This window comes from Orycteropus afer, unplaced genomic scaffold, assembly GCF_000298275.1.
Source record: "Orycteropus afer afer isolate SDZICR_OR568_19922 unplaced genomic scaffold, OryAfe1.0 scaffold00015, whole genome shotgun sequence".
NCBI lineage: Eukaryota > Metazoa > Chordata > Mammalia > Tubulidentata > Orycteropodidae > Orycteropus > Orycteropus afer.
In genome coordinates, this window is record NW_006921602.1 from 13,996,011 (window position 1) to 14,010,510 (window position 14,500).

At 40.5% G+C, this 14,500-nt stretch overlaps 1 protein-coding gene across 1 annotated transcript in view; it reads right to left on the reverse strand.

Annotated features, from left to right (window-relative positions):
* Window positions 1-14,500, reverse strand: part of TLN2 (talin 2) — a 278,945-nt gene that overhangs the window by 24,069 nt on the left and 240,376 nt on the right. Inside the window, exon 49 of the mRNA XM_007958215.2 lies at window positions 11,672-11,779. Within this exon, the coding sequence (XP_007956406.1) occupies window positions 11,672-11,779 (108 nt within the window). The remainder of the gene's footprint in view (window positions 1-11,671; window positions 11,780-14,500) is intronic.

A 14,500-nucleotide genomic window follows, 5' to 3' on the forward strand; every position in this document is an offset into this window, starting at 1 on the left:
TGTTTCCATTAATTTTGGTTTTCTTCTTTCTTCTTGTTCTAACTTTATTTAATATTTGCAATTGTTCTATGATTCAGCTGGTATGCTCTTCTGTCTTTCACCCAAGGACCTAACATAGCACTATGCAGATATTAAGAACTCAGTACAGACCTGAGGGTCAGTTAAAAAAAAAAGAATGAATAACTGACTGACACTATTAGAGTAAGTATTAACGTGATGGTTCCTCGTTCCTCAGACCAGTTCCAAAAGACATTAGCACCATACAGAGGCAGAGGGTGAATCAGAAGTATTTTGACTTACACAGCAAGTGGGCAGGTAGTTAATGATGGATTCTGAAGCTGAGATACAGCTAAGGTATGGCAGGTATGGCACGTGCCCTGGGGGCCACTTGAAGGGGGGTGCCACTGAGCAGTTCCTATTAACCTGGTATGGCCCAACGTCTTTCCTCAAGCCTGGTAGACATCCAGAAGTATAGTGACGGGGGTAGGGGGAGCACTTGCCCCCAGGTGCAAGTCCAATGAGTACAAGATGAGGTGCAGAAAGATGTTATGAAGCATCACAGATATGAAAGGCACCTGACTGAGGAAGCCGGACAAAAGCAGGGCAGGTGTTTCTGTTATTGTGTCACCACTAACAATGTCTATTCATTTTGAAATTAGCTGGGTAGGTCCAATTTAGAGATCACCCTAGCACTTGTTACCCTCCCCGCATACTATTCTAAAGTCAAAATACCTGCATAACCCTAGAACAGTTACTTAACCTCTCTCTAAGCCTCAGTTTCTTATCTATTAAATGGGGGTAACACCCGTCTTTTCTTCATAGAATTGTGGTGAGATTATACAAATTAATGTTCATAAAGGGCTTCTGATAGAATTGGTCTAATGTGTAGCCTGGGCATCTGGATTTTTTGAAGTTCCCCAGGTGATTTTCATCCAACAAGAATTTTATGAACCAATGTTTTAGACTCACAAGTGGCAAATATCATTACTTAATTTTAAAATTCTTACACTGTATTTGTCTGAAACAGTATATGGTACTAGGCCATCAGATGGATAATGGTTATGATTATCTTTAAGAATTCAATTGGAATCATTAAATGATGTCTTACACATTAGTTAACCCAACATGAATAAGCTGAGTTAAGGGCATGGGGAGGAGAATCATACTTAGATCAAGAACTAGGTGTCCATTTTCACATCTCTATCCCACATTACACTAGAATTCCTAACCAGTGCAATAGGCAAGGAGCTCTAGTTGTGTAGTGCCTAAGGCATTTGACTGCTAACCAGAAGGCTGGTGGTTCGAACCCACCAACCATTCCTCGGAAGAAAGGTTGAGCAATCTACTTCCATAAATATACTGCCTTGGAAACCCAAGGATAGGTCGCTATGAGTTGAAATGACTCGATGGCAGTGAGTTTAGTGCAATAGGCAAGAAAAGTAAATGGCACACAGATTGGAAAGGGAGAAGTAAAACTGTGTTTGCAGATGGTATATATAAAAAATTCTAAGGAATTGAACAAAAAAAGCTACTAGAACTAATAAGTGAGTTTAGCAAGGTCACGGTATAGAAGGTGAATATACAGATGTCAACTGTATTTCTATATACTAGCAAGGAACAACTGAAAATTGAAATTTTAAAAAATACCATTTATAATATCAAAAATTATGAAATATCTACAGTAAATCTGACGAGATATGTAAGACCTATACAATGAAAACTATGAATATTTTTGAGAAATATTAAAGAAAGCCTTAATAAATGGACAAATATATCATGTTTGTGGATTCAAAAATTCAATATTTAAGATGCTGATTCTTCCCTCATTGATCTATATATTCAATACAATCTCACTCAAATCCCAGCAGGCTTTTTTTTTTTTTTTTCTATAGAAATTGATTAAGATGATCCTAGGGAGCTCTGGTAGCATAGTGCCTAAGGCACTTCACTGCTAACCAGAAGGCTGGTGGTTCAAACCCCCCAGCCACTCCTCGGAAGGAAGATAGGGCAATCTACTTCCGTACTGATACTGCCTCGGAAACCTAAGGAGGGGTTGCTATGAGTCGGGTCCGGCTCGACGGCAGATAACAATAACAACAACAGCATTTATATACAAAAAACAAAACAAAAAAAACAACCTACTATTGCCATCGAGTGGATTCTGACTCATAGTAACCCCAAGGCTATAAATCTTTACAGAAGTAGATTGTGTCATCTTCCTCCCGTGGAGCAGCTGGTGGGTTTGAATTGCCGACCTTCTGGTTAGCAGCTAAATGCCTTACCCACTATGCCACCAGAGCTCCTCCTAGAAATGCAAAATACTTAAAACAGCCAAAACAATTTAGAAAAAGAAGAAGAAAGGAGTCTTAAACTACTTCATTTTAAGACTTACAATAAAGACACAGTGATCAAAACAGTGTGGTATTGGCATCAAGATAAACATAAACCAGTGGAGTAGAAAAAAGCCCAGAAATAGATCAATACCATATGTCAAATGAATTTCACTAAAAGTGCCAATGGGAATTCACAGTAAGTTTTCAGCAAATTGTGTTAAACAGGAAAAAAAATCTTAGTGAATTTGTGTTTGCCTAAGATTTCTTAAATAGTACACAAAAAGTGAACACAATAAAAGAAAAACAATTTAATAAATTTGACTTCATTAAAATTAAGCTTTTGATCTCCAAAAGATGCTGTTATCCATACACTGGAATGCTATTTGTCAATAAAAAGGAATGAAGTACTGATAGATGCTACAATATAGCCTGCTAAGTGCTACAACACAGCTACAACTATTATGCTAAGTGAAAGGAGTCAGTAACAAAAGAGCACAAACTGTTTGATTCCACTTTTATGAAAAGTTCAGTGTAGGCAAATCTATGTTGTTGTTATGTGCCGTTGAGTCGGACCTGACTCACAGCGACTCCTCCTTGGGCTTCCGAGGCAGTATCCCTACGGAAGTAGATTGCCCCATTTTCCTTCTGAGGAGTGGCTGGTGGGTTTGAACCACCAGCCTTCTGGTTAGCACTCAAGTGCCTTAGGTACTACTATGCTACCAGAGCTATAGGAACAGAAAATAGATAAGTGGTTACTGAGGGCTGGGGTGGTGGCTGGAAGTGTTAATGGGCATGAAGTAGGTTTTTTTTTTTCTTCTTCTTTTTGTGGTTATAAAAATGTTCTAAAATTACATCATGTTGATAGTTGCACAACTTAGCAAATATACTAAAAACCATCGAATTGTATACTTCAGATGGGTGAATTTTGTGGTGTGTAAATTATATCTCAATAAGGCTGTTAAAAAGAAGAGAATAAATATGGATGCAAATGAAAGACTAGCAGGAAGCTGGGCTATAATCTTAAAAATAATTTGACAACTTTTGCAAATGGACGTACTCAGTTCATCTTAAATACTTGGTATCTGAGATATATATATATATATATATATACACACGTCCTTGTTTCACTTTCCTATAGATCTAAATTCTACCTGCACATATTTTCTTTTCCTCAACTCTACAGTGCTGCCATTTTCTTTCTTTTTTTAAACATAACATACATTTGTTGCCCCTCCTCTCCAATACCTTTTATGAAAAGAAATAAGCAGATCAGTCTGAGAGAAATTATTCACCGAACACTTACTTGACAAATAACTTATATCTAGAAACTCAAGAGTAAGTTCTCTAAAAACTCAGTAACAAGAAGATAAACAATCCAATAAAAATGACCAAAAGTTCTAAGCAGACACTTTATCAAAGAATATATAGGGATAACAAATAGGAATATAAAAAAAGATGAACAATGTAAATTACAACTATAATGAGATACCACTCCATATCCAATAAAGGGCTAAAATTAAAATAACTGCCTAAGGCACTGGACTGCTAACCAGAGGGCTGGCGGTTCAAACCCACCAGCCACTCCTCGGAAGGAAGATTGAGCAATCTACTTCCATAGTGATACTGCCTTGGAAACCCAAGGAGGGGTCGCTATCGATGGCACATAACAACAACAACAACAACAGCCCATACCAAGTGTTGGCAAGGATGTGGAGCAACTGGAACTCTTATACACTGATCATTGCTGTCGTTGTTGTTACTTGCTGTTGAGTCAGACTTGACTCATAGTGACCCCTCCTTGGGTTTCCGAGGCAGTATCAGTATGGAAGTAGATTGCTTAATCTTCCTTCCGAGGAGTGGCTGGTGGGTTTGAACCGCCAGCCTTCTGGTTAGCAGTCAAGTGCCTTAGGCACTATGCTACCAGAGCTCCTACAATGATTGTGGAAATGTAAAATAGTACCCGACTCATAGTGACCTGGCCTTGGGTTTCTGAGGCGGTGTCACTAGGGAAATAGATTGTGCAACCTTCCTTCTGAGGAGTGGCTAGTAGGTTTGAACCGTGAGCCTTCTGGTTAGCAGTCAAATGCCTTAGGTTATGCTACCAGAGCTCCTAGAAAAACAGTTTGGTAGTTTCCTAAAAAAGTTAAACAATTTGCCTCAGATATGCCAGTTCTAGGTATTTACCCAAGAGAAATAAATATATATATTTATATGGAGACTTGTACATTATGTTCTTAGCAGCTTTGTTTGTAATAGAAACTAGCAAAAAAAAAAAGTCCATCAACAGTTGAATAGATAAGCACATAATGGAATACTACTCAGTAATAAAAGGAGACAAATTACTGATGTACACAAGGATGGAATTTAAAATACTGAAATTGAATGAAAGAAGACAAAATGTACATGCTATGGAGAATAGAAGGGCTGTGTATGCACAGGGAGATAGCTCAGGGGGCAGGAGTGCATGGAGGGATGGACACAGGAAAGAGGTAACAACTATGGGGAGGAAGTGGGAAGGGGGCTGTTGCATTGTGGGAAACTACAGTCAATGTCATGAGACAAAGTGTATGTGAACTGCTGTATGGAAAGTGAATTTGCTCTGTAAACTTTCACCCTAGTCACAATTGAAAAAAAAAAGTATATGCTACATGATTCCACTTACATAAAATTCTAGAAAATGCAAACACATCTAAAATAATAGAAAGCAGAACAGTAGTTGCCTGAAAATGTTTAGGGGATGATGGATATGTTTTTTGATTATGGTGATAGTTTTATAGATGTATCCATATGTTAATACTCAAATTGTGTAATTTAAGTATGTGCTATTTATTGTATATCAGTTATACCTAATAAAGCTGAAAAATAGGGTTAAGGGTATGGTAGCAAGACTCATTTAAATTATCAGTGTGGCATGGTTAAAGACTTTACCCTTATGAAAAGAGGCCTTGATGGAGAAAGTACCACTTCTATTTGTACCATGACCTGCTAAGAAAGGAATAGCTGTATGCTAAAGTATCTTAGATTGGACGAGGCAGGAGGAAAGGAGTTCTGTTTTTATTCTGCCATTAAGTCAACATGAATTCTAATAGCAGGCAACAGACAGAACCAAATTAAAGTTTTGCTGGTGGAAGCAAGGGTAATTTTAGCTGTGCTGAAGATCTTATTGTGGTTTTGCATAAATATTGAACTGTGACTGCTGCAGAGACAAAGTGACTGCTTCCTCCCCTGCAATCCAAATCCTCTATGATAAACTGGCAAATTAGCAAATGCATGAGCCCAACACATCACTCAAATGGGTACCCTCTAAAGCTTCCTACAGTAGCTTCCAGCACAGCAGGGAGCCAGCTCAAATTAGATTCCATTGTTGACATCAGGCTAGATTCTCCAAAGAAAATGATTGGGAGTCACCAGATGCCAAAGGGATACATACAGTTGGGTGTTTGGGTCTGTGAAAACTCTTAGCGGTTTAAGGAATGTTTGTGTGTGTGTGTGTGTGTGTGTGTATGTGCTGAGGTACTGCTGATGAGGGTGGGGAAGACAGGAGATGGCCCAGGTTTTCAAGTCAGTGGGGCCCAAGATCCATAAAAGGTGAAGATAGCTAAAATCATGATACTCATTTACTTCTGGAAAGAGGAAAATAAGAAGGGAATTGGGAAAGGATGCAAAATTAATTGTTGTTAACATAGTTCTTTAAAACACAGGGATCCCAAGAAAATAGGACAAATGTTAATTAACAATGTTAGTTAATTATTGATGGTGGGCATATGGATTTTGACATTATTACCTGTATTTTTAAGTCTTTTCCAAAGTAAAACTAACAAGATAGTCAAACTAAACAAAAAAGGTTAAGGCTTCTTGGCTCTAAGATATTTTAACTGAACAAGCATATTTTCACATGCTTAAATTTAAGAAAAGCAGCTCACTCAAGATCCCTTAACCTCCTTGTACCACCTGAAAGTGATCTCAATTTATTTCTGGAAATTGCTACATACTTTCTCTGAACCTCAATTTTATTGAAAAAAACAAACCCAGACAATTATCTGGCCTTTCTCCAGCTTTCAAGAATCTTACCAGTTTTTTACCATTTTTTTTTTTTTTTAAATTGTGATGTGGATGAAAGTTTACAGAGCAAATTCACTTTCCATACAGCAGTTCACATACACTTTGTCTCATGACATTGACTGTAATTTCCCACAATGCAACAGCTCCCCTCCCACTTCCTCCCCACAGTTATCTTTTCCCTGTGTCCTTCCCTCCCTGCACTCCTGCCCCCCCCCCCAGCTGTCTCAGCATGCACAGCCCTTCTATTCTCCTATGATTAATTTCTCCAAGGAATGTATCTACCTAATGTAAATTTTCAGCTCATATGCCTGTCTTTTGTTTGGCTGGAAGCCACACAAGTGGAAGAATCTTATCAGTTTTTATTTGAGTTGTTAAAAACAAGAGATCATTTCTTCAAGAATACCAAGAAGATTATCACAAAGATCTCCAGCTATGTTCTGATTTAAGTCGACATTCTTTTCAGAATGGAGCAACACGATCATCTGATCACATGTACCAAAAAAACCAAACCAGACTCACTGCCATTGAGTCATTTCGACTCATAGGGACCCCTCCTTGGGTTTCTGAGGTGATATCATTACCGAAGTAGATTGCCCAATCTTCCTTCTGAGGAGTGGCTGGTGGGTTTGAACTACCAGCCTTCTGGCTAGCAGTCAAATGCCTTAGGCACTATGCCACCAGAGCTCCCAACCTAAAGATAAGTTCAAGAAAAACCTGATGTTTTTATAAATAAGCAATTTACTTTCACCTTCTGATTTTGTCTTGAAAAATTCTCTCAGAAAATGAACATTCATTTCTATGCTGGGGATTCACCTTCCCCCATTTCTCTTGGTCTCCTCATTCTCATGGCTCCTAGACCTCTTGAGTGTGGAACAACTTTCCCTTGCTCTTAGACTCAAGGACCTCTGGTGGCACAGTGGGTAAGGCATTTGGCTACTAATCAGAAGGTTGACAGTTCAAATCTACCAGCTGCTCTGTGGGAAGAAGATGAAGCTATCTATTTCCATAAAGATTTACAGCCTTGGAAACCCAATGGGGGCTGCTATGAGTCAGAATCAACTTGATGGCAGTGGTTTTTTGGGTTAGATTCATTCTAGCCCAAGTTTCTTTAAAAGTCTGAGTTGGAAGGGAGTTAGGTCTAATAAAGTGAAATGTAAACTTACTTTTAGCATCAAAAACCCATGCAATTGAGTTAATTCTGACAGAATAGAACTGTCCCATAGGTTTCCAAGGCTATAAATCTTTATGGAAACAGACTGCCTCATCTTTTTCCCGTGGAGCAGCAAGAGGGTTCAAACTGCCAACCTTGTGGTGAGTAGACAAAAGCTTTAACCAGTGCACCACTAAAGCTCTTTATTTTTACTATCAAGCCCAAGTAAACTACAAATGCCCACAATTTAGTTGACAGCACACTGTCATAGGAATTTTACAATTTTCAATTAATAATCTGGATTTTTCATGTTTACGATAGTCTCCTGGAAACACCTGCATTTTTGCTACAAAATACCCTTCAAAGAATGTATTTAGCTTTCTAAAGAGAACTGAAACAAAACACATGAACAAATAAACACATAAGGCTTTCTCATCCCTAACTTGGAAGTCTTAGCTATCAGCACTTGTCACCATTAAGGTACAAAAACATTCATCTTGTGAAAGACCAGAAAGGTTCTGTTTGTCTTATAAAAATAGTTTTAGTATCATTTAGCTTTTCTTCCTATTAACAATTTCATTTTAGCACCAGCTACCTCTGCACCATAAACCTCCAAATAGCCATGGGGAAACAGGACATTCATATTCTACAGTAATTACAGGTTACAATGACAATAATTGTATAGAAAGATGAAAAGAAACATAGGTGGCAGGCTTCTAACAGATATATAAATCACTCAAGTTTGTGATACATAAGGTTTAAGAGTTCTGTTTCTATAGTTAATACTGGGAGGAACCCAAAACATAAAATAAGTCAGCTAAGATGGAACCAGGCCAACGAGAAGCACATTGGGCAGCAAAGTACAATATACTGCTATCCAAACCAAAACTAACTGCCATCAAGTTATGACTCACAGTTACCCTATAGGACAGAGTAGAACTGCCCCGTAGGATTTCCAAGGCTGTAAATCTTTATGGAAGCAGACTGCCTTATCTTTCTTCTGCAGAGCAGCTGGTGGGTTCAAATAGCCCATCTTTTGGTTAGCAGCTAAATGCTTTACCTACTACACCACGAGAGCACCTTTGCTCTCATGTAGGCCCTGGAAAAGAAGGTAGTGGTCCATACTTCTCCTTCCAACATGTAGCATCCACAGACACCTTGCAAATGAAACCTCCCAAATTACATGTGGTGTTGGGTTTTCTTTTGTGGCAAGCACCCTGCTTCCTGTTCCAGATTATCACTAGGACTTATGCTTGCCATAGCAATGAAGTGGCTGTTAAGTTGGAGTCCATGGGCGTGGGGACTGGGAATGGTTCTTAACCAGTTGCTATCAAGCTGATTTGATTCATGGCAACCCCAAGTGTGTCAGAGTAGAACTGTGCTCCAGAGGGTTTTCAAAGGCTGATTTTTTTGGAAGTAGGTTACCAGGCTTTTCTTCTGAGGTGCCTCTAGGTAGACTTGAACCTCCAACCTCTTGGTTAGCAGGCAATGTGTTAACCATTTATACCACCCAGGGACTCCTGGGGATGGTTCCTAAAACTTCTTTAATGTTCACCGAGGCCTTGGGCCCCTCAGCCTCTCTTTAGGGAAAGAGGACAACCATCTTCCCACCTCCTCAGGATGCCATCTTATTTTGCTCCAAAAGAAGGTGGGCATGAAGAAGAGAGGTGAGGAGGGGGGAGGAAGTGCTTTGGCAGATGAAGCAACTGGTTCCCAGATACCAGGAAAGGACTTCAAGTCCACATGAGGTCAGCAAGGGGGACCTTGTCAGTGTTCCATTTTTCTTATCTCTTTGGAGAAACTTCTCAAAACAAGAGCAGGCACCTGTCCTTCCACATGAAACAAGAACTCTTTACCCCATTAGGAGTTGTCTTTTCACTTGAGAGTGAATTGGGAGATCTTCACTAAACATCTTAGAGACTGTCTGCCCTCTTTTCACCCAGGTTTCTAGATCTGTGGGAGATTAAGCAGGCATTGGGCTCCTGAACAGTGACATTCTTGTTCAATGTTTCACCAGAGCAGAGGTGGAGTTGGCAACTGGTAGCCGTGTGTGCAAGGGCCTTTCTCCAGGGCCCTCAGCACCCTGTCCCCACAAAACCCTTTGAATAAATGCTCACTGCAATCTGTAGTATGGAGCCATTTATAAAGCCCAGAAAAGGCAGTGGGTCATCTGGTTATTTCTATGACAGAGTCAGGATTTGAATTAATCTTTTAACCTAAGCCTAATACTGTTTTTACTATACTTTCCAATTATCAGATATAACAAAGTTCCACGTGACTAAGAACATACTATTACATGAAGGAAACAATTTCTTTTGGAAGCTTTACTGGGTTCATTCTCTTTGTCTTGCATTTCCTCCTAGGTCAGCTCACAGCCTGAGCAGCTTTAACTATATTCTAACACATACAGCTAGCTTGGCTGGTGAGGCTCTTGCCTGTGAAGGGTGATTGTCTAAGATGCTCTTTTCCTGACCCATGTTTGATACACTGGTTTCTATTCATGAAGGTTCAGGCCTTGGGAGCCCAATGTTAGTATCCCCAAATTGGCTATTCTCCCAAAAGATAGATTTGTACATTGACCAGTTACCTGGGTGAAGAATAAAGCAATGGTCTCTTAAAATTCCTAAAATGCTTAACAGGAGGTGATTTTTGGTGAAAACATGCACAGCAAAACCTGCTCCCAGTCCACAGTTTTTAGACATATGATCAGTGACGTTGATTAAATTCTTCACATTTTGTCAACATTCTCGTTATTTCTGTTCTAGTTGTTCCACTCCCATTAACCTTAACTCCCTGTCCCTCAACCTTCTCATCTAAGCTTTAACGTAACTGTTCACAATTTGGTATTATAGCCATACTTTGTTTTATTGCACTTCACAGACAAATTGTATTTTTGGCAAACTGAAGGCCTGTGGCAACCCTGTATCAAGCAAGTCTGTTGGGGCCATTTTTCCAACAACATGCGCTCACTTTGTGTCTCTGTGTCACATTTTGGTAATTCTCACAATATTTCAAACTTTTATAATGCTCGTGCACACCTGAATAGACTATAGTATAATAAACAAAACTTTTATATGTACTGGGAAACAAAAAAATTTGGGTGACTTGCTTTATTCCAATATTCACTGTGGTGGTGTGGAACTGAACCTGCAATCTCTCTGAGATATGCCCGTGTATAATTTTTTTTTTTTAAAGAATACAAATACTGAAAGGTGACAATCTTTACTTTTTGAGCTAAACTGTTAATTTAAAGATGACTTCAGGAGATAGTTTAAATTCAAGGTTTGAAGAGTAACTAAGGGCCACAGTCTTGAGGACTCCTCCAGATTTTTTTATTTTTATTTTTTAAGAAGGCAGTGGAATATTAGAATGAGCACAGAGCCAGGAATAATAAGAGCTGGGATTCAGCCTCAGGTCTACCACTGAGGAGCTAGGGGACCTCATCTAAGAGGCTGAATGTCTAGGAGCTGTGAGGTGAGGCTCATCTGTGGCATTGCTTGGTCATGACCCCACCCTTCCATCCTTCCAAGTGTCTTCATTTCTGTCTTCTTAACCCAGCTCCATGCTGGGCATGTTGGGCTCAGGGAAGGTCATTGGCAGAAGGGGAAGATCATTTTCAGTGTAATCTAAGCCATTCATTCAAAGACTAGAAAAAGTGCAGAGAAGCTATTAGGTCACCTGTTGCACTAGTGATGTTTCTCCCTAACTTGTCATGGAGGCTGGGATGGTTCTTTCAGGAGCATTCCCTGTCCTCCTAGGATTGTATAACAGGACCTCCTTCCTGACCCTTTTGCAGAGGTGTCACTGACTGCCCAAGATGATTTGTCTCTCACTCTTCTCACACTCTTATATCTCTTATGTGTCTATCTAGTCTTGCCTCTTTGGTGCAATGGAGGAGTTAGGTTCTCCTGGGTTCTAAGTTCAACTTCCTCCAGACTACAGTTTTTATCTCTGTGTGCTGGCCCAGTGCAGTCTGGGAGAATTTTCCATTCAACGTTGTTTCAGGCTCACAAGTAGTTCCCAGGAGGGTCTTTCCTGGGAAAGGATCATCTGCACCTGAATCAGCCATGGCAGCTTCTTCCCCGCATACGGCTCTTCTCCAACCCTGGCCCATGCCCCTGCTCACCACCAAGACATGCTCAAGGAGGTCCAGGTACCCGAGGGTGCATTCCGTCCCATACCGCAAGGCTCTGGCACGCACCTCCTCATTGACATCAGGGTGGAAGGATGCTTGCTGGGGAGAGAAAGGAATTATGACATCTTAAAATAGAAAGAGCCAGCTGGTGAATGAAACAAGGTGACAAGATGGGGTTCCTATTCAGCAGGGTTGTGTAGCCTTGCACCCAGAGAAAGGAGATCTTGATTCTGGAACTGACCCTACCTTGACCCCAGTGTCTTCTCTGAGGAACCTTCCCCAACTCCCTGGCTAGAAGAGATATCCCTCCTCCACATTCTCCAACTACCTCCCACCTCAGGTTGTCTTATCACTGTCTGTTCTGACTTTGTTAGTGCCCTGGGGTCAGATGATAGAATCAGCTGAGTCTACCTGGTTCCTCCTTCCTTTTTTTTTTTTGAAATGTAAAAAAAAACAACAAAAAACAAAAAACAAACATGTATTAAAATGTCCAGGAAAGATCTTAAAAGCTTGCAAGCAGCCATCTAGATGCAACGATGGGTCTCTCCTCATCTAGAGCAAAGAAGAATGAAGAAAACCAAAGACACATGGAAATGATTAGTTCAAGGGGCTGGTACACCATGCGATCCTCAGCCTATACGACTATGAGACCAGAAGAACTAGATAGTGCCTGGCTACAAATGTCAACCACTTGGAGGGGGAATCTATGTAGGAGATCCTGGATAGAGTGGGAGAACAATATGCAACAAAACTCAAAATCATTAAAAAAAAGGGACTAGGTTTGCTGGTCTGATAGAGCCTGGTGAAACACCTGAGACTATGGCCCCTAGCTGCCCTTAGGGTCAGGAATTGAACCTGCTCCTGTGGCTTGCAGCCAAACAAAAGACAGGCATATGAGCTAAACATGTACATTTGGTAGATATACTTCTTGGAGAGATCAATCATGGGAGAATAGTAGGGCTCTGTATGCACAGGGAGACAGCTTGGGGGGCAGGAGTACATGGGAGAGAAGGACACAGGGAAGAGGTAACTATGGGGAGGAAGTAGAAAACACCTGTTGCATTGTGGGAAATTGCAGTCAATGCCATGAGACAAAGTATATGTGAACTGCTATATGGAAAATGAATTTGCTCTGTAAACTTTGACTCAAATCACACTAAAAATTAAAAAAAAAAAAAAAAAAAAAAAAAGCCCAGGAAAGATCTATGATTAGGGCTTATGGTAGGAGACATGCTGTCCTAGGGTCAGCCTGTCCTCTCTTCAGTGACATGAATCCTGCAGGCCCCTCTCAGTCGATAGCCGAATTCTACCCAGGTTCTCAGCCCTCAGCCTGATCAGGTTCCAGGTGTAATGAGGACTCGTGTGTGTAGGGCCTCCTGGCTCCCAGGAAACCTCAGAGAGTAAACTCCTAGTTCTCTCAGAGGCATCACAAATAACTCAGATCACATTATACACATTGAGATCATCAAACCAGGGCATATGGTTAACAGCCTCCTGCACATTTTTCTTGCACTTGTGATCTGCCAACTTGAGTTATTCATGATATAGCATTTCAAGCAGCACACCCATTCATAAGGTTGCCAGAGAAAATACAGAACACCCAGTTAAACTGGAATTGCAGGTAAACAATGAATATTTTTTTAGAATAAGTATGGAATGCTCTGTTCTTTAACATGCTACATCTGGCAGCCCTACCCATTCAGCTTTCCATCTTTTTACAGCTTCATTCTGCAAAGAACTTGAAGGGGGTGGGGCTTATAAGAATACATAAAATAAGAAACTGCAAATAAATCACAAACTGGGACAGATACAAAATACACATTAGGTAAAAGGTCAAGACTGAAAGGTAGTATTGACTGGCTTCTTCATGTTTCTTTCACTCAAGTACCTCCTCCTAGGAGTGGGAAGTGCTAGTGGGAACACCTATAGGTACACCCCTGACTTGTTCCCCTACCCGGACATCCCCACCAAAGGAACTGGGTTAATTTAAGTGGCCATTGTCTGCCATTTATGAGCTTGGTTTTGTTCCCTGAGGACTAACGTGCCTCAACATCAGGAACCAGGAGTCCAGGGCCATGCTCTTAATCATTTCCATTTTGCTCATCCTTGTATACCTGTGTCTCCAACTGTGAGCATGTCTGGTTTGATGAGACACTACTGTGGAAAGACATAGGCTATGACAGTACTCAACATCCTCTCCATTAGGTTATGTACAAGGCCCTTATTAGGGTTGTATGAGAGGCGAGAGTGAGGTGCTTCTGTCAACTGCTAGAAGCTCCATAACCTGGTAGAACCCTTTGGAGGGCAATCTAACCCACCCATTGCCATCGAGTCTATTCTGACTCATAGCAACCCTACAGGACAGAGTAGAACTGCCTCATAGGGTTTCCAAAGCCATAAATCTTCATGGAAACAGACTGCCTCATCTTTCTCCCATGGTATGGCTGGTGGGTTTGAATCACTGACCTTTTAGTTAGCAGACCAATGCTTTAAGCACTACAGCATCAAAGCTCTTTGAAGAGCAATCTGAAATAATTAAAATGTCACACCAGTTGCCTCATGAATGCAACTTCTGAGACTCTTGCCTAAAGAAATAAGTGTAGATATGCCCAAAGATGTTCAAATGCATTATGGTTTATAATAAAACAAATTACAGACCACCAAAATACTTGGTAATAGGAGAAAAACTGTATTTATTAATAGGCACTCTGGTAGCGTACTGCCTAAGGCACTTGACTGCTAACCAGAAGGCTGGTGGTTCAAACCCACCAGCCACTCCTTGGAAGGAAGATGGGGCAATCTACTTCCATAGTGATACTG